Here is a 21,654-nt window from a genome sequence, read left to right as displayed (position 1 = left end):
CATTTTCGAGAAATTAATATGATGTTTCTAACTTTTACTTAAATTCTCTATTGGAGCCTTCTGTCCAAATATTTTGCTGTTAATTAAACACACTTTTTGAAAAAAAAATACTAATTTTTTGTATGGAAAGACTTGATAGTGAATTTAAATAAATATTAAGAATATTATAGTAATTTTTCAAAAATAAAAAGATGAAAATGCTAATTGAAAAATAATTAAAAAATCCAAGTGCAGTTTATCTTTTTGTTTTAATTGTAATTAATATTCAAGTCAAGTCAAGAAATAGACATGATGCTTTAATTTAATGGGTAGTAAACAAAGTGATAGTTTATTGATAATAATAAAAATAAAAAATAAAAAAGAGAGATGCATAGACAGTGATTTTGCTTTTAATTTTATATGCACAAAAGATTTGTGTCTGCTTGCCTAAAATATAAAATGTATAGGTAGGTCTCTGCACAAGTTTCTATGACTTAAAGGAGTTGTAAAGTATTATTTCGGTTGAATACATAAATTAAGACTTTTTATTGTAACCAAAAAAAATTTAATACTTTTATTTTATAAAAAAAATTGGCATAATATATTATTTCACCATCAACTTTAGGTTTTGTTATAATTTCACTCCGATTTAACCTTTATGCCAATTTCACTTTGAACTTTAACCTTTTATTACAATTTCACTCTAATTTGACCTTTATACTAATTTCATCTTGAATTTTGACATTTTGTTGCAATAGCACTCTATATTATAATTAAGACTTAAATTATTAAAAAATAGATTCACTCTTAACCTTAATGTTATGTTTGGGAAAAGGAAGGAAGGAAAATAAGGGAGAAAGGAAAGTATGAGAGAAAAATAAGGCAGTATTGTTACTATTCATTTTTCTTCCTTATTTTCCATCCTATGTTTGGTTTGGAAGTAAAATAAAAGGAGGAAGAAATTTTGACTCTATCTCCACCACTCTCTCTCCAATTTCAATTTGGAGAGATTGTATTTTTGTGGGCACGGGAGGCTTTTAATGGTTATTTTGATTCCTTCTGTGACATTCCGACCCGGTAAAGCGATCTTAAGAGGGCAGGTAGAGCGAAGCTCTTGGCTAGCTTCTAGGATGGCAGGCTAGCTAGGATAGTGGAATGCGAGACACAGGAATGAATTGAATCATATATTGAAAATGGAGAAACTAATCATTAGAGACGCGTTTTAGTGGAATGGCTGGAGAGTTGGAAGAACTCCAGGGTTAAGTGTGCTCGCTTAACGGAAATCCTAGGATGGGCGACCTCCAGGGAAGTTTCTCATTTCACCTACGGGAAAAAACCGTGCGGGTCTTGCCAATCTTGTATGGGGAATTTGGTTTGATCCAAAGCGGACAATTTCTCTGGTGATTAGAGTCCGGCGTGACAGTTGGTAGCAGAGCCGGACCCCTCCAGTAGATTTATGGTTCGAGGATGAACCACGCGGAAGCTGGTGGGCTGTGACATCCCGACCCGGCAAAGCGATCCTAAGAGGGGCGGGTAGAGCGAAACTCCTGGCTAGCTTCTAGGATGGCAGGCTAGCTAGGGTAGTGGAATGCGGAACACATGAATGAATGGACACATGAATGAATCGAATCATATATTGCAAAGGGGGAAACTAATCATTAAAGGCGCCTTTGATGGAATGGCTGGAGAGTTGGAAGAACTCCAGGGTTAAGCATGCTCATTTAACGGAAATTCTAGGATGGGTGACCTTCTGGGAAGTTTTCTGTTTCACTTACGGGACAAAACCATGCGGGTCTTGCCAATCTCATATGGGGGATTTGGCTTGATTCAAAGCGGACAATTCCTCTGGTGATTAGAGTCGGACGTGACAGTTGGTATCAGAGCCGGACCCCCTCCAGTAGATGTATGGTTCGAGGACGAACCACGCGGAAGCTAGTGGGCTGTGACATCCCGACCTGGCAAAACGATCCTAAGAGGGTGGGTAGAGCGAAGCTCCTGGCTAGCTTCTAGGATGGCAGGCTAGCTAGGGTAGTGGAATGCGGGACACATGAATGAATCGAATCATATATTGAAAAGGGGGAAATTATTCATTAGAGGCGCCTCTTGGTGGAAGTTGGAAGAACTCCAGGATTAAGCGTGCTCGCTTAACGGAAATCCTAGGATAGGTGACATCCTGGGAAGTTTCCCATTTCACCTACGGGACAAAACCGTGCGGGCCTTGTCAATCTTGTATGGGGGATTTGGCCTTGCCAATCTTGTATGAGAGATTTCGCTTGATTCAAAGCGGACAATTTCTCTGGTGATTAGAGTCGAGCGTGACAATTGGTATCAAAGCCGGACCCCCTCCAGTAGATGTATGGTTCAAGGACGAACCACGCGAAAGCTGGTAGGCTGTGACATCCCGACACGGCAAAGCGATCCTAAGAGAGCAGGTAGAAGCTCCTGGCTAGCTTCTAAGATGGCAGGCTAGCTAGGGTAGTGGAATGCAGGACACATGAATGAATCGAATCATATATTGAAAAGCGGGAAACTAATCATTAGAGGCGCCTCTTGGTGGGAGTTGGAAGAACTCCAGGGTTAAGCGTGCTCGCTTAACGGAAATTCTAGACTGGTTGACTTCCTGGGAAGTTTCTCATTTCACCTACGGGACAAAACCGTTCGGGTCTTGTCAATCTTGTATGGGGGATTTGGCTTGATTCAAAGCGGACAATTTCTCTGGTGATTAGAGTCGGGCGTGACAGTTGGTATTAGACCCGGACCCCCTCCAGTAGATGTATGGTTCGAGGACGAACCACGTGGAAGCTGGTGGGCTGTGACATCCCGACCCGGCAAAGCGATCCTAAGGGCAGGTAGAGCGAAGCTCCTGGCTAGCTTCTAGGATGGCAGGCTAGCTAGGGTAGTGGAATGCGGACACAAGAATGAATCGATTCATATATTGAAAGGGGGGAAACTAATCATTAGAGGCGCCTTTTGGTGGAATGGCTGGAGAGTTGGAAGAACTTCGGGGTTAAACGCGCTCGCTTAACGGAAATTCTAGGATGAGTGATCTCCTGAGAAGTTTCCCATTTTACTTACGGGACAAAACCGTGCGGGTCTTGCCAATCTTATATGAGGGATTTGGCTTGATCCAAAGCGGACAATTCATCTAGTGATTAGAGTCGGGCGTGACACCTTCCATATTTTCTTCAAGATACCCAAATAAGGGAAAGTTACTTTCTTTACTTATTAGGTGAGGATGAAACAATATATTAAATCAAAAAAAATTCAATAATAACTTCATTTTTAATTGAACTCATCAAAATTTAAAAATTTGCACAGATTGACAATTTTAACTAGTAAATTTCACTTTAATTCAAAAAATAAAAAATCATGTATATTAGATATAAATTTGCACATTTAATGAAATATAATTAAGTTCGAATTCAAAATTATTTGGAGAAATAAAGACAATTGTACTACTAAATTAAAACTCATTACCAATTATAAAATAATAGTTTATATATATATATATTGCGTAAACTACCTGAATCGACTCTATTATCTAGGAACCCTATTATATAGCAATTATAAAAGATAATTCCACAGTTTTTTAATTTTTAATTATTGAAATATGTCTAATAAAATCATTTTCAGTGATATGAAGTTGTGAATATAAATCTTGACTATAATCTAATTATTAAAAAAAATTAAAATGGGACATGAACATGTTTAAAATTCCAAAACCACCCTTACTAAATGATTAGGTGTAATTAAAAAGTTAATTTGATATATTTATTTATAATATTGAGATAAGACCAAAGATGCTCACAAAAGATTTAAGAAACCAAAAGTGAGGGAAGGTAAAAAGGTTTTTCTCTTTTTAATTAATAAGTTTTGATGCTCATATCAAAAATAAAGCTGTTTGATTCTTCATCTTCTTTTTCTTTTTTTTTTTTTTTCCTATGCCTTTCAGCATAGAAAAATAAAATAAAATTAGCCAACTTGCATATTTGACAAAAGGGTAGGGTCGGGATATTTTTTTTCCCCTGCCAACCCATTATAAATAAGTATATATATTTGTACCCGTCGTTCTACTTATTTTCTCTAATTACCTTTTTTTTTTCCAACTTATATTTATTTATTTTTTATTTCTCTTATATTTCACTGTCTTTTACACTATGCAGTAAGAATTTCCGTATCATTAATTTAATGCACATGCATTGCAGGGCGAAACTAGAAAATAAATTTTGAAAATTTTGGAACGGTAAACTATAATTTTTTTTTATATTCTGAAAATCAAAAAGTAATTTTTTTTTCTATAAAAAATAATGGGAATGACCCTAATCCTTTTTCTAGTTAGATCCTTGATATCTTGGATCGGAATTAATTGAATTAATAGAATTTTTTTTAATGGGGAGAAATTATTTTCTGAATTTTCAATGTAAAAAAATATATATGCATTTTATGTATTACATACGTGGTAATTTTAGAATATTTTGTATTTTGGAGGAGTTGTTTGATTAATATGCATATATATAGTAAATGAAATTGAAATTATGAACAAGTACAGAGTTGATGGGACGAGAAGCTCCATCCCCTAGCTCAATAAATTTTTTAAAATTTTATTTTATAAAATAATGCAATTTTTATTTATTTGATATCGTTAAATTTTGAAATTATTTGTTTTGGACTCCTCTAACTTTAAGTTGGAAATTTATGTGGAAATAGAATTGATATGGTCCGCAAGCTAAAAGATCAATGCGGTACACGTGAAACAAAAATATTTAGTATGAACGGAAGGAATTAAAAATGGAGAGAAAAAAATATGGAGAAAATGACAATACTTAGTGTAGCCATAAGCTGTTCATTTCACACCTTTAGAAAACTTTGGAAACAGTGTTTCAATCAATGCATATATATATTCCAATTTTTTTACTATATATAATTATTATTATACACTCTCCGATACTAACAGTAATTACAACAGTTTCAAACACATCAAAAGCAGTACAATCCATTATAAAGCCTGTTAAGAATAGTTTTTTGATTGATCAAAATGCTAAACGCCATTTTTTTATAGTGTTAGTAATATAACATTTGGATTAAATTTTAAAGATTAAGGTAATAATTTATAAAAAGTTGATTCGTGTAACATTTAGCTTTTAATGTTTGATGAAAAACTATTCAAATAACCAATAGTTAAATGCTATTAAAACAGCTAACAGCTAATTTTGCCGAACATACCCTAAACAATTACATGGACAAAAATCCTAGGACATCACCCCTTACCAATAGGATTGGGATCGGATCATTTGCTCAATCAATGCATGTAAACGAAAGAAAGAAGTAAAGACCAAAAAAATATAAGAATAGACAAATGTATTTTTTGACTAAGTAATTAAGACAGAACATAAAATCAACCGTTGAAATTTGGAGGGACAATCACTAGCTAATAGTGTGATTTGACAAGGAATAGATAGCCAAGGTGACTTGCTATCTATTGCTTGCTGATTTTGGATTGCAAAGCTAAAAAAAGAAGAAGAAAGAAGAGATATAATTCAAAGATTTGAAAATATTTTTATTGCTTTTCATAGTGTTTGAAAATTTTGGAATAGTTTCTGATTACGATTTTGCAAAAATAATATATATTTGTAATATTATATATCTAGACTTCTAATAAGAAATAACATTCTCAACTCAACCGCACTTAATGATAAGGGACTGAACCCCTAATTTCGCCCGAAAAGCTAACTCGTAGAGGAAGTACTGAATCTAACCTTATACATTAGCCCAAGATGTACTACGCAGATGATGATGATGTGGGACGCATCATCCCCATCCCCATAAAACCCCAATTGTCTCAGTCGGCATTCTAATGAACCCTATGAGACACCAAATGATAAGAGACTTGACTCCTAATTTTGATCAAAAAGTTAGCTCGTAGAGGAAGGACTGAACTCAGCCTTATACACTAATCCAGGATGTACTCCGCGGGTAATGTGGGACGCATCACCTAATTAATAGAAGATTTAGGGAAAAAAAAAAGTTGTTTTCAAATTTGCAAAAGGATTTACTTTCCATTAGCAAAATTAAATATGTGTAGAATGCTAGTTGAAGTTCTGTATATTGGTAATGTGTAAAGTTTACATTTTTAGCACGCACATTTTAAAAGTCAAAATAAATCTCTTGATAATGATTAGCTTTTAAAGCTTTTTTTTTTTTTATATATATATATATAATTTCTGTCCCATCTAATCCATTGCACGAGTGTGTGTCTTAAGTGGTTGTTTATACTTTACTAATATTAACTTATGCAAATATCTCTTTCTCCGCACCCCTAAGCACAAAGTGGTGGAATGTCCAACTGCCTATCCCAAAAGAGAACAACTGAGTCAAAGTTTATATATATAATAATAATTTTTTTCTCATTTTATTCATTATATATTAGTCATTTTTAAATTGAAAAATATTAATACTGTTATTATTTATTTATTAGGAGGTCTAACAAACTTAAATAATATGTTGAATTGTACAATAAGAACAACCCTCCCTTTCAACTGTGAAACCAGAAAGATTAATTAAAGAGAGCGAATTTATTTTTCAAAATTTAGAAGGGATATAAAAAAAAATCACTATTTTTTAGGTAAAAGGTAAAATTTTCTATATTTTATGAGATAAATTTAAAAAAATATAAAATAGGGGGAGGCCAGGTCTGCCTTTGCTTATCAAATTAATGAAATTTTCTGTATTCGATGACTCAAATATGAGATCATTCACTCTATACATTAAGATAAAAAGCCGATCAGATAAAATATAATTAATTGATGGTTGGAAAAAAATATTAATGTATTAGTAGTAGATTAAAAAAGTATTAGTATATAAAATGCACCCCCATTGTCAATTAGTAATATTAATTAATTAAACATCTCCACCACCATCTTGTTCTGCCCCCACCACCACTCTCTCATTCCCTTATCAAAACATAATCTTTATCACTATAATTTCTTTTCTAATCACTACTAAGTGGTAGCTTTAAGATGCCAAAGACAAATGTCTCTATTATCAAAAGTCTGATTTAGGTTTTTTTTATCATATATTAATTAATCTACTTGTCCTTTTTTTTTTTAAATAAAAATTCAGGTTCAAGTGCCTCACCATTAATTATTCATCAACTTTATGTGATGACACGTGGAATTATTAAGAAACTAATTTGATTACCCAATTTTTTAAACGTTGTGTTAGCTATTCATCCAAGTGCCTAATTTGTTGATTAATTTAATAGTTATCCTCTAGCAAAAGCAGCCATTCTTTAATTAAATTTAAAATTCGGTGAAAGATTGAGTTTATCTCAGTAGCACTAACCTGTGAGGTACAGGCGTTCAGGCTCATATGCTGACCCGTAAAAATTTTGCGCTGGCAGGGTCGACTCAAACCCACGAATTTAGTGGATTTTCTAACCCCTCGTGCATGTACTTATTGCCACTGAGCTATCCCATGGAGTACCTCAATTGAATTTGAATGACAATCACATAAAAGCTAAAATTATTATCAAAAATAAAATATAAAATATGGATTTATAAATGCGAATCTAAACGCAAATTTCACTTCCACATTAACCCAACTCTCACTATAAAATCAAAGTCATTAGAAACATAATTAGCAAGTTAAAATTTTGAGTAGCTCAAATGTGCTGCCTATAATAGCAAACAAACGTGGGAAACAAGAATTCCATTATTAGCCAGAATATAGCTTTGAGCTACTATCTATCTTCCACTTTCTTTAGAATAAAATTATTTCTTAGTGTTTATAGACAAGACATTTAGAGAAATATATTAGTCTAACATTGTTAGATCAATGAATGAAAAGCTAAGTGCCTAAAATCTTGTTTGACTGATGAAGATCTGCAAGATTTTCTTTTAAAAGGGGTCAAGGGTCTAGATTTTATTTGTTTATGTGATTGCTCTTTAGGTTCAGGTTGGCAAGTATTAGTAAATTGACTCACAAAAAGGCAACCTAAGTATTCTAAAGTACCATCCTCACACATTTTAATGTTTTATGCCAGTATTTAGGTTCCATTGTCTCTCATCTTTTTTATGCCAATATCAAGAAAGAGATTTTCTTTTCCTTTTTATATCTCTTAATCCCAGTTTAAATTTATGATTTACCTTTAACTGAATAATCGGGTAACGTGAACAGTTAAATAATAATTGGGATCAAACCCACAATTAAGCACATGGCAAGTTGCATGGAAAGCGGTTTCCTTCAAATCTAATAATAATATTTGTACGTAGAGATAATTAAGGAAACAGAAAGAAGCTACGAAGTCCAAGTGTTGAATATATGATATATTTAAGGTTGAAAAGATGACGGCAAAACTTTAATTAATGCAGCAATTTGTATTCATGAAATGTCCAAATGGAAATTGACCGTGCTAATTGCTTTAATAGGTAAGCATATGTATGCGCTATTTGACTCCATCTTCTTCCTTAGAAACCGGTTGAGTTGAAGAATGAAACTTCAGACTCTGTTTTAATTTTGCTTTTCATGAGAATGAAAGAGTTTCTTCAAACTCAAAACTTCAGACAACGCTGCATTTGGAAAAGAAATTAAGAAAAAGAAAAGATTCTTTATGTTAGTGTAGTTGGATACTTAGATGTTTACAGTGGGGAATTTAGTTGAATGGGTGAGTAGGAGCACTACATTTTTACCTTTCATAAGAAACTTCTATAACTTTAAATATGTATCCATTTCAATGGAACATGTGATCAAATATGGAAGTGAACATGTTTCTACGATGAGGCCACCGTCTCAGGTAGTAGGATTAAGACCATTCTAATGCTCCATAGACACCAGCATTGATTCATGTTCGTAGAAAGTTTCTTTCAAGTGAAATTCTGACCCCACTCTCACCTCTCTATAGACATACAGTGGATGACACTTGTTATATTGGGTGGACCTGGACTCAGATTAACCTTGGACGATTGGGATATTACATTCACAACCCATTTTATATAACTTTATGTACATAAATTTGATTGCCTGGTTTTCTGGGAGCACTCATAAAAGAAAAAAAAAAAATGGAATTGTGATGCATCCTGTGATGTATAGGATTTAGATATGCTACTTTTGAAATGGAGATGATATGTACTAATACTAGTACCCCAGTTGTCCAAATCCTTTTGTCGTGGATAACAGAAAATGTTTATATACACTGAAGATTTTCAATACAAGTCAACCAACCCTCTTAAAAGTGGCCAAGTTGATGGGTGCACTTGTTATTCAAGATTGGAAATGACTCTCATTTCTAGTTGCTTAACAAGGTTATCATGACCTTTTTATCCATACAGATAAAAAAATTGTACTTTCACAGCACAACTGTAATGCCACTTGATAAATGAAACCAACCAATGGCTGCCAGATGTTTTTTTGATTGCCAGAAGTTGCTGATTTACATAATAATAATAATAATAATAATAATAAAGACTACTATTGCATTTATGCATATAGTGGGGACTGCAAAGGTTTCAACCTTACACTTGGTCATTCAGTGGCAACTGTAAAAACTTCTTCAGAAAGTGGAACAACGCAAAATTATGTACGATAAAAAAAAATAAAGATGAGAGCATGATCATTCTTCATTGTTTAAAACAAGAGTAATCAAAAGCATTCGCTCTCCAGAACTGCTCCTGACCACTAAACTTCATGAATTAAATATTTCAACACAAGGAAAAATCAAGCCAGTAACTACATGGAGTTCCGACGACTTCTATTCCTAAGCTGATTTCGGAGCTTCAGTTGTGCTAAACAACACTAACATCTGAATATTTCTAAGCATTAGGAAAAATCTAAGTATACTCCTCTACTCTGAGAAGATGTTACAATTTGCATAATAATGGCAGGCACAGCCAAAAATTGTTTCTTTACCGCCTACAAAAGCCTAAGATGATGCAACACATTAGCTGATTTTCCAATAATAGTTTATAAACCTGATAGCGAACTATGGTACAAAAATTCCCAAATTGAGGTCAGTACTGATAAGTGCCCGGTTGTGCACTGATGTTATGGTGGGAAGCTTGTTGAGTGGGGTTGGCATAGACACCTTGTTGTGCAGCTATTGGATAGGGGCTATGCTGTACATTCATGTTCTCGTAGGGGTTATGCTGCGCATTTACGTTTTGATAGGTGCTATGTGGAGTGCTCACATTCCGGTTCGTGCTTTGGTGAGCAGTCATATTGTTTTGATAGAAAACTTGTTGGGAATTCAAGTTTTGTCCAGTAGAAGGTGCAAATGTTTGAAGAATGCCTTGTGCGGTATTTTGATGCTCAGAATATTGACGGAATTCAGTGAAATTTTCAGAGCCACCTGACACAGGATCTTGGAGCTTTACCCTAGTTCCAACAACCTAAAATTCACAGAAGGTGATTTAACAACCCACTAATAAATAAAATTTCCAAAATAGAGCATTGCCTGCTAGTTCAATGTAAAAGGTATTAAAAACTTCATATCATAATCCAAAATTCCAATTAACATATGAGACAAATGAATCAAACAATTCAATTTTGTTTCCTATAATGAAAGCATAGAATCGAGCCATTACAAGCCACCTCTTCTAATTTATGAGCAAAAAAGGATTTTCTGGAGAAAAAGAAAGTAAAATTGGAAAGAAAAATAAATATGCAAAATTAAGTATTTTCATGGTCATATCATGATATAAATGAATAAAACAAGAAAGGATAGTTCACCATGTGTCAAAAATCCCAATAGAACCTCCTCCCAGCAATGAAGTGTGTACAGGTGTGTCCATTTTGAAGTTTAACTATTAGGGATCAACTAATAGCTTATCTGATTCCCAATAGGCAACCACTAACTATTTGGACATCCAATAAATATTGATTCTAAAAGCTCCATCAAATCTTTTCCCATCAACTAACCGACTTTTGCCCTCTTTTTGACATTCGAACTAAATTTTCCTACTAAAATTTATTACTGACAAAAGCCGACTATCAAAATATTGTAACTTGTAAGTAATCAATACAATTTTGATATTCATATGTATTGACAGTAAGAACTATTTTATTACAAACATCTAAAGAAAACTTAGCATGATATATTAATTGTTTTTACTTGATTTGTATACCAACCATTAGTTTCCCTTTTATTTCAACCAATTGATTATGGCATCATCGCCACCCCACAAAACACCTATCCCACCCTAACATACTCACACGGCACGGGCTGAACATTTTAGTAGAATACCTCACTAACATTTGGAATTCCCCCAGCTCCTAAAACAGAATTGACTCCATTATTTGAAATATTAGCCTCCAAAGCACTGTTCACATTTATGTATCTGGAATCAAACAAGCAAAGAACTTAGTCACAGTATTCAAGCTTGCACTTATAATTATAAAAGAAGAGAGCAACAATACCCAATAGCAGCAGGCGCAACTGGATAACTCTGAGATTCATAATTGTGTCCGCCATCCTTCACAAAAGCATAAACAGTGGTTATCACATTCAAGACATATCTCAGCAACAATCTTTTAAAAAAAAAAATCTTAAATGAATTTAATTGAGGATGATTCTTATGCATCTAAATAACATAAATCACGCTTAAGGCGTTTAAACCAGAACATCATAAGAATGCCAATGTGTGGCCCACCATTTCCCAAACGATGATGACACAATTAAAATAACAGGTGAACAGCAAACATTAATAACCCATATGCATTACAGTTTATGAACCTTATATTCAGACTACAGAACCTCAATCAGAACTAAATGCATTGGCTACAGAGACCTTCTCCTATCATTACACTGTGTTAAGGATCAACATTTACTAGATCAATGATTATTACATCATCCCATTTCACTTGCGGTCTACCTCTTCAATATTTCTCCCATATTACCCCAATCCATTCCTCTTCAATGATTCTCCCATATAACTAGAATCCATTCATTCTTCAACTTTACTGTAAAAGGTAACCCAGTACACGAAACATCCCACATTTAAGGGCCCTGAGGAGGGTTGATGACACAGTCTTCCCCCTGCTTTTGCAAAAGACTGTTTTTGTGGACCTATAACCTCTAGGTCACGAGTGGAATAACTTTTATCATTACACCAAAGTCACCCTCTCAACCAAACCTTTACTGTACTAAAGTAAAAGAAAATAAAACATCAGTAACAGCAATGTCAAAACAAGCATCAGAAAGGCAAGATGTAATGGTGGTTGAGAATCAACCAAGACTAAAACTTGGCTCTTGGTCGCTATATCGACACGCTAAAAGAGACAGGGCAGAGTGGTGGTGTCATTATTCTCCAATAAATACTATCCATAGCATTCTTCAAGAAGAACACGCAACGTAGATGGAATGGCAAAACACGCGCAAAGTTATTATTGGAGAATAACAAGAAAGAGCATGCGCGATAAAACTAATCCAGAGAGAACGTGGGAATGCTTTACGTGTCAAACCATTATCTCTAATTCAAAATAGGACCACAACATTATCTAAGACAATAAGATAACTGCACAAGTGTACTACAACCACAATAATTTTTTAACAAAGTCATGTCCTATTTTACCTGTTCCCAAGTTTGTTATAAACACTAAACAGGCGATTTCATAGTGAATGAATAACAAGTACTTCAACCAAAAGATGCGTTAAATGAAGGGTGAATTACCCTTATAGTTTCATATCCACCAGAACTGCTAGCTCCCATTATACCAGATGGTGGGGGCCCTCTGCCTGGCAAGCTTCGTGCAGGCCCAAATCCCTGGACAGGTCCAACAGGCCCAGACTCTGCTCCGGCATTTGCATCTCGCAAAGTCCTTACTCTTAGCCTTGATGCAATCTCTGACAAAGCATCTTTGGCAACAACGAAATTCCCAGTTATCTAAAATAACCAGAAGATTAGATCAAAGCTGCAAATAATTCCAGGAAAGAAAATTACAATGATCAAAACAATCACTAGTAAAATAAAATAAAATTAAATTTATTGGTATAAACAAATTAAAAGTCTAAAAATGCCTCATTTGACCATATCACCTGTACAAGCTCTTCATCTTCGGATGCAATCTTAGGCTTATCATCTTTGGAGTAAACACGAATATCTGCTTGGGTTCTCCTTCGCATTTCATTGATAACTTGACCTCCTTGTCCAAGGATACAGCCAACCTTACTTGATGGAACAAGAAGTCTTGTACTTATTGTACCTTTATCAGAGAATTCACTTGTTTTATTCTGAAGCTGAAGAATTGCATCAATTGTTTGTGATCTTGGGTTCCAGAGACCCTGAAATAATATCAGTACAATTTGTATTATCATAATAGTAGCATAACGATCTTAGGCACCATCAGACATTTTAAGCATTGAAAGAGGTTCTTGCAAGCTAGGCAGACCTCGAAAGCAGAGACACGAATCACCCGTTCATCTGCCTCTGCTGAAGCATCTTCAACATGAATACTAGCACCCGTCTCTTGCTGAACCAGTTTTACATTAGAGCCTCCCTTGCCAATTACCCCACCAATTTTCCCGGCAGAACACAAAATTTTCATAGAAAACTCAGCTGAAGGCTCCCTGCCATGTCCTGGTGTTCCAAAGCCACCAGGCCTTAATCCTGTAGGCTGCCTGTCATATCCCCCCATCCACTGGATAGAAGGCATATTGTTGGGAGAAGAATTCCGATGAGGCCACATTGGATTTCCTGGTGGGCGCATATTGGTCATGGAACCACCAGGGGTGTGAAAATTCTGGCCACTGTAAGGCATAGGCACACTTGGAGGTTTATCTTTTCGGGGATTTTGATGCAATAAAGTGGATACTTCATAGAGAGCCCTCTTCGCTACATCTGGGTTTGCAGATATCTGAAACATACCTTCAAAAATTACAACTTTTGTTGGGGTAGTTGCAGGAAATATATTTTCTTCCAGGACAAGTTTTTTATCCACATGCAACATAAACTTAAGAAGTACGACATAAAAGCATAATTACAGTTCCAAAGAAAAACATCACAAGATCAAATTCATCCAGAAATTAGATTTATTTACAATGCACATGTATGTCCTCGACAACAGAACAGGATGTATGTGCATCAAAATGTTCAAGAAAGAAAACATGCAATCATTTAAAATTATAGTCAACCAGCAATGAGGCATTAGAATTTATAAGGGTCAAAAAGAAAGTGGGGACAAAGAGTCTCCCAAGTAAAATAGGTGTTGAATGAGTTCTATCTTGCTAGGTATTCATTTTGGTGTAATCGTTTATGCACGAAATGAATCCAGCTCATTGGGAATCCATATTTAACTTAAGATACAGCTAAGGCCAGTATGCATTACTGTAACTTTGTAATGATTGACATATCTAACAATGAAGCAAGGTTGACCCAATTGGGAATTCCAATCTAACTGATATTGGCCATAGAAGAGAGAGAAATTAAGCACCTGAGACCATTTGTAACTTATCCAACAAACTATTAGGAGATATCCAATCTATCTTCTTTACAAGGCATCAAAAAGAATATGGAAATAAAGAGAAAAAATAATATGGCAAAGAGAAAAGAGAGATCGTAAACTATTGGTCCTACAAACTACCCTTATTTCTCAACCACTAAATCAATTGGCCAGCACTTAAGATATGCAGCGAGCAAAGGTCAATCCACCCACCTCTTCTGCATGGCTGGTCCCATCCTTTGCATCCACCATCTTAATCAAGGTATGCTTGGATCTTCCAGGTGCATTCACATTTGGAATGTATCTTTCAAACTTGAGCCTAGAACCTTCCTTCCAATAAATAGTATGTCAGTCAAACAGATCAAGTCAGCTCAGTTGTGTAACTGGTTGTCACATCTTTGCCATTTAATGGCCAGGCCAGCACATATTTCAACTTCTCATGAGAAGCAAGCAAACAGCCGGAGAAGACCTGCCTTAACAAGAGGACATGCATTCCACCATGCTGATTCACAAGGTGGAGCTCAAGTAAGAAATCCAATATTGCTTTGAAATCAGTAGAAAGAATAAAGATGCCAATGCCAAAGGTCTTGAGAAAGCCAAATAACATTAACATGACCGCGTAACCATAGAGTCAATGACACATAATCCATTGGCCAGACTAGTCATATCAAATTAAAGAGATCACTTTCAGATCTCATATGCAGTTTCACTTGATAATCTCTAGCTTACAACAATCCTATATGTGAAATTATGACACTACCTCATCGAAATATTGGTATAAGTGGACCAACAGAAAATGCTAATAGCCTGCCAGGCTAATGTTTTTAAGCCCCCAGCATCTCAACTCTTGCCTTTACCTTGAGCAGAAAAAAGTGACAGTTAAGTTGCTTACAATCCTATGAAAGAATATTTCACTATCTTGTCTCAAGTGATTAAATACAAACATCAATTGCTGGAAGCTCTTCGTTACTCCATTATACTGTACCCAGCAACAGAAGGTATAGAGACAAAGCAGTTTTTAGCTACTTCATTCTTGACTAGTTCACAGTTGTGCTCAACACATCAAGAACTTAGAGCATACACCTTAGAGGAAAAATTAAACCCACATCCTAAGAATTAGGTCTTTTGCTTTATTTTTTTCTTCTTTCTTTCAACTTTTCGACAGCATGGATTAGGACTCAACCTAGTTCCAATTTCCAAATGCTTCTAAAAGTACAACTTGGTATGACAGGACTGAGCAGTCCCAAGTCCAAATATAATCATGACGGAGTTAATCTCATTATGCAGCCTCAAACCATGGGCAAGTAGTCTCCAGAAAAACAAGGCAGAAATCTATTATGTGGTTGACAAGCCAGTAAGTAACTGCCTGGCAATGCTAAGCAATTACTTGGCCATGGACCGTTTGTCAAGAGATTGAATGGATTACAGACAAAGAATCAATACAGGCACATAATTGGGTCGGAACTCTTGAATAAGGGTCAAATTCTTAAATCCAGGCACAGAATTTCAGAGACTCGCAAATAGAATTGCAAGTGGCCGTTCTAAATCCTCCCATTTGACAACTTATTGACATTGCTTACTAATTATAGGAACATCGAGTCAAGCCAAAAGCCCAAATAAGAATCACAAATTTGGAAATCAGTTAAAATAACTAATGACTAAATGAGAGAGCAAAACTTCCCAGTCAGCATAACAAGATACCTTCTTGAATCTGTGTTAGACTTGATAGCCTTTGGCATATAGTTCATAGATAAATTTAGAGCTACAAATGTTTAGAAATGCATCTATTGAAAACCTTGTGATGAAATTAATTTAATATTTGCTTTGGTAACATTCATAAAATAAAGTAAGCTTCTTATGCAAAACAAACTGCTAACCACTGAACCCGATAGAGGCAGGGTCAGGGCTCAATGCACAGTTATTAAGTGTTCACAAATGCTATAATTAGTAGATGTTATTAGAAAGTGCAAGTAATACATAAAGACAGGTCACAACAGAAGATAATGAAATTCTATAAAGAACTAATTAATAATATTTCATAACAGAAGAAAAATCAAAATAATCCTGAAAGAAAAGCAATAATGTTAAAATGAATAACAGAGTGGCTTTGACACTTGACAGATTGGAAACATGGTAAATTTATAGTAATGTTATTACTTTTTTAGCCTTTTCCAATTGCAAGAAGAGTTATACAGCTGTAAGTCAAAAACCTGATGCTAGCTTGATGGAGGTTGTAATGTTAAGTTGCTTGAGGATCTGAGCTGGAGGCCATGCTCAATAAATGTTACAGCATTATTTTTTATTGAAGTGACATGGTAGCTTGTCAAGCTGCCACATCTTCCTTCGCTTCACCAATTAACCAGCCAGCTCAAACAGTTCAAAGTGAGTTTTTGAAAGAAAAGGGTTTGGAACCAGATCAGCTCAGCTGTTGACTCATTTCTTGTCCCTGGTTTTTCAGTGTGACTGCTCAAACTGGTTCAGGTTTGATAATGTTGAGCAAATAGCTTGTGGGAGAGAGAGTAAATGCATTAATCCATTTATAACCCAGGAAAGTCATTTCATAAGTCAAAGAGAATAGAAAATCTACACAACTAAACACTGTCAACATGCCTATCTGCATCCTAAACATTTTGAATATCCCTTGAAATATTTAGTAACATATGAAATACTAATAAAGGTGCTATTTAATATTTTGGATCTATATGCAAATCCCGATAGGCAAAATCTATAAAGTATTGCAATTGGAAATGAGTGGAAAAGAAAAAAAAGATTAGTGGTTAGCTGCATATAAGACACACAAGCCCTAAGCCAGCATCCAAAGCTTAAAAAAAAAAAAAAGAGTTAAGAGATATTACCTGAACCAATTCGTCTGTGTTCATAGCACAAGCAGGAAGATGATCTGCAGGAAGAACACGAATGCTTGCACCTGTCTCACTTCGCAATCTTTGGATAACATCTCCACGCTTGCCTAAAAGACATCCTACCATATTGTTTGGAACTAGAAGCCGTGCCGTGACAACACTGTTCTCATTATCATCATCAGATGCCATTCCACCAAAAAGATCTTCCTCGACAATCCTTTCATGAACTTTCAAGAGCGCATCCTGAGCAGCACAGTGAGGGTCCATTGTCTCCTGTTCATTCTCCATTGTCGAATCCTCATCATTATTTTGGTTCCTAGAAATTTTCTCAGGAGAACTATAAATAATAATCACCCTTTCATCGGAACCATGAACTGAATCAGCAACTGTAATCTTTGCCCGGGTCTCTTCCCTTAGCGCTTTAACTATGCTTCCACCTTTTCCAATAACACCCCCAATCTTTCTTGAAGGACAGAGTATGCGGTAAACAGTGTCAACAGGAAGTGAATTTCCTGAAGATTCTTCACGACTGGAATCATTCCATCTTTCTTTTCTGTCGACTCCTTTTCGCTTGAATTGACTGTTTTGGGGTTTCTTAAAATATTTTCGCTTGTTCCCGTCCATAATGCTAAAGAAATAAATAAGGAAACAGTAACTCGTTTATCCTGCAGAAATAAGTTCTTTTCATCATCTGAAAACCAAACATATTTAGTACATAAACAAGCCAAGCATGAAGTGAGCAGGAAACTAGCCCACAAATGGCCAGACATTCTGCTATTGTTATTGTACAAATAATGTGAGATGATAGATATAAAAGGCACCAGGATGAAAAGGTGAAAAAGTTATAACTTATATATGCAAAGTAACTACCACTGAGACTTCACATCACTATTTTAGGAGGAAAAAAAGGAGAAAACTGCAACATGCATAGGCCGATAATTATGCAACTGCAGGATAGTGGATTATTAAGAGGGCAGAATTTTACAAGAATTTCATAACACAACAAGGGAAAAAACCCTTCCAACCCTTCCAGTCTCAAAATATTCACAGCTGGAATGTGGGGCAGGGTGGGGTGGAGGCATTGTAACCTTCAGTTAAGTAACCTAGTAAAAGTATACAACAACCTTACTTATTACATAAATTCATTAAATTACTGTGGACACAGAAGAAGATACAGATTTAAACTTTTTGAAAATCCCCGCATCTCCAAGGCACTAAAAACAAACTATAAGAAGGCACAATGCCTGTTGAGCTATATCAATGCCGGAACCTACAAATTCACACTAATAGTGCAACTCTCACGATTTCATAGTACAAAATATCATCATGATTTGACCAAAAACATCACGAAAAATTTACACAAACAAGAATTATTAAGTTTACAAAACAATGAAAACCCGTGCAATGTTAATAATTAAATTTTGATATGCACCTGCTCGGTCGTAAGTTTTAGATATTCTCGGGAAAGCAGCTAAAATAAGAGACATTAAATTTTAAACTCAAATATATAACTAATACACTGTACATATGTGCATTTCTAAACATATAGAAGCTCCAGGAATTAGCAGAGAAATAGTAAGAAATGCAATACAAAAAGAACTGGAAAAACTCGATAAAGCTCAAAATTTGGACCAATCAGCTCGTAATTAATAGTTTAGGTCTCGAAAGTTAGCTGCGTAAATAGAAACGGCTTCAAATTAAGGAAGAAAGCTTCTTCTTACAAGAAAAAACAAAATTAAGCTAAGAAATGAGCACTAAAAAGACAATTAGGGTTTTGCAGAGCACTAAAAAGAGGAGATATGGAAAAAGTAAACGTACCAGTGAGAGAGAAGATGAGAACACGTAATTTTGAAACACGATTTTGTATTACGCGAGAGTTAATCCCCACTCGCTAGCAGTAATGCTCTGTGCAAAGCTCCATGTAAGAGAACGGGAATGTGGATTTTGGGTGGAAAGGGCTTTCATATTTCTTTGAATTGATTTTTTTTTTTTTTTTTCGTTCTTTTCCTTTCTCGTTTGAGAGAGAAAATATTGGGTATGGACCTAAGCCCATGATACGCCAATGATCTTACAGGATTTGTTTCGAATATTTTCTGGTCTTCAAGCCCATTAGAAATCTTAAAGAGGAATATAAGCCCAATAAAATCAAATATGTGACACGCTAATAAAGCCCAAATGCATAAATTTATTACCAATTATTAGCATTACTGTGAACTACAGCATTACTACTAACTAATCAAGTGTGTTGGATCCAACATGATGTGATTGGCAAAAGGAACTATCCTAATGTTATTAACTAGTTACTAAAACCATCATTCTAAGGTTTTTTTTTTTTTTAATTCATTGTAGGCTTATATGATCGAAATAACATTACAGGCTACACAACAGATTGTAGCCCTTCTCTTGGAATATTAAATTGGTGAAAACAACTGTAGTGGAGAGGACTCGAACTCAAGACCTCCCACATTCTAATGTTTATTTCTTAAGTCTAAGTCTAAGGGGTAATTCAGTTAATCTTTAAAGTCATATTGATTATAATCAATGACATAAATGACTTGCAATAGAATCTAATCCAATATATGAATATTATTATTATTATTATATATAAATCATGGATGGTCATAACAGTGAATATAAACTACAGCTTTAAATAAATTTTACATATAAAATTAAAAATTCCATTTATAAACACATTTAAATTCAACGGATAATCTCTATAAGATCCTATCCTTAGATGCCATATTTGCAAAAGCATAGAAGCCTTTGATTTGATGTTTCCCACAAGACAATTGACTATATACATGAAAGGAGATAGGTTGGCTCATTCAGGTGAAGTGATTCCTCACCAAAAACCTTGGTCTGATTGAGAAAATTTTCTACAAATCAAAATGGTTTATGAATATTATACGTAATTTATACATCTTAATTTATGTATAGTCTTTCTCCGTTTTCTGATGCATCATTTAAGTTGCTTTTATGAGGAAAAATAAAAATCTATATCCGATTAAAAAGAATGTGGAGGAGATACCCGTAAAAAGCCAACAAAGAAAAGGGTATCCCTGTGATTAAATTAACCCTAATCACAATTCCTTAATTATTATTGAGAAAATATTTTATTGAAAATGTTAAATATAAATTGTTAATTTCATCTGTACTTATCATATATAATGATTACACATAATTAAATAATATTTCTTCTTTTAAAGAATATTTAAAAAACAATATTTTGATAAATGAGTACAATTACAATGAATCTTCAAAAACTAGTGCAAAGATATGAACATCACTGTAATTTATTGAAAAAGATATATTTAGTTTTTAATTACACGAAATAAATAATTAATAAATTTTATATTCAGAGGAGGATATATAGATCGGAAAACCATCAGAAATTAAGTTGTAATAATAATAAAAATCATAATAAGTATCTGATATGGTTTGTACATGGCGTGTTGCTTATAATTAACAAACGACAGGGAAAGTGGAGTGCAGTAAAGCAGAGCAGTTTTAGGTTTGAACAGGTGCAAGACATGCTCGTGGACGTGGCAGAATAACCTTAGACAACAAATTTCCTCGCTTCTTCTAACCCATGCCATTTTTTTTTTAATATGTAATTTATTAATAGTCTATACTATATATATATATATATATATAAATAGAAATGAAGGAAAATAATGTATATTTTTTTTTAGAATTTAAAATGCTCTAAAATAACTTTAATCATAGCTAATTAAAAAAATTTAAGATAAAAATATATATAATATCTCTATAATTTGATTGGATTCTTTTAGCTTTTTTTTAATAGATAATTACATATAGATAATTAATTATTTGAAAATTTAAAATTTTACTATTATTATCGTATTATGTCTAATTATGTTTTATTTTATCTATTATTATATAAATTATTACTAATAATTTAATAATTTTAATAATTTATCTTTATTTTTCTTTACTATTATTGTAATTCATCTTCAACATTGTTATTTTAAATGAATATGTGTAAACATGATGCATTTGAAAATTTTTATTTTTTCACATTTATTTTAAATAAATATATCTAGATAATTAGGATCTTGATTTAAAAAGGGTATGGTTAAATTTCTTTAATTATAAATTGCACTCTAATTTCGTTGGCTAAAACATAAGATAAAAAAATATTATTTTCAAACATCTCGAATTAGATTAATTATATTGATATCTTATTTAGTTCAAAGCATATTCTTTCTATTAAGGAATATAATTTTATTAATAAAATTTTTAAATGATATCATGATTTTGATTGCCAAAAAAATAAAAATAAAAATTATTATTATTTATAAATATTTAATTTGATTTATTAAATTAGTTTCGCATTCTATTGTTAAAGTATATTTATTGACTA

The 21,654-nt window shown here is 33.9% G+C and overlaps 1 protein-coding gene across 2 annotated transcripts; it reads right to left on the bottom strand.

Annotated features, from left to right (window-relative positions):
- Positions 1-9,536: 9,536 nt before the first annotated feature.
- LOC105638727 (KH domain-containing protein At4g18375) lies at positions 9,537-19,252 on the bottom strand. Of its 2 annotated transcripts, none has more exons than XM_012222582.4 (8): positions 19,089-19,252; positions 17,265-17,935; positions 13,360-13,824; positions 13,007-13,252; positions 12,642-12,854; positions 11,389-11,444; positions 11,216-11,309; positions 9,537-10,361 (listed from the first exon to the last, which is right to left on the bottom strand). In XM_012222582.4, exons 2-8 carry the CDS (start codon positions 17,892-17,894, stop codon positions 9,984-9,986), a joined length of 2,082 nt encoding a protein of 693 aa, XP_012077972.1. In that variant the 5' UTR covers positions 17,895-17,935; positions 19,089-19,252; the 3' UTR covers positions 9,537-9,983. The 2 variants fall into 2 exon arrangements, with proteins under 2 accessions (XP_012077972.1, XP_012077973.1); XM_012222583.4 differs by having other exon boundaries at positions 17,265-17,898.
- Between the last annotated feature and the right edge of the window lie 2,402 nt (positions 19,253-21,654).

The sequence above is a fragment of the Jatropha curcas genome, chromosome 4 (genome assembly GCF_041381405.1).
Source record: "Jatropha curcas cultivar XTBG-Jc1 chromosome 4, XTBG_Jcur_1.0, whole genome shotgun sequence".
NCBI lineage: Eukaryota > Viridiplantae > Streptophyta > Magnoliopsida > Malpighiales > Euphorbiaceae > Jatropha > Jatropha curcas.
Note: the sequence above shows the minus strand (reverse complement) of the source record. Positions and strands in the feature narration are given on the sequence as shown.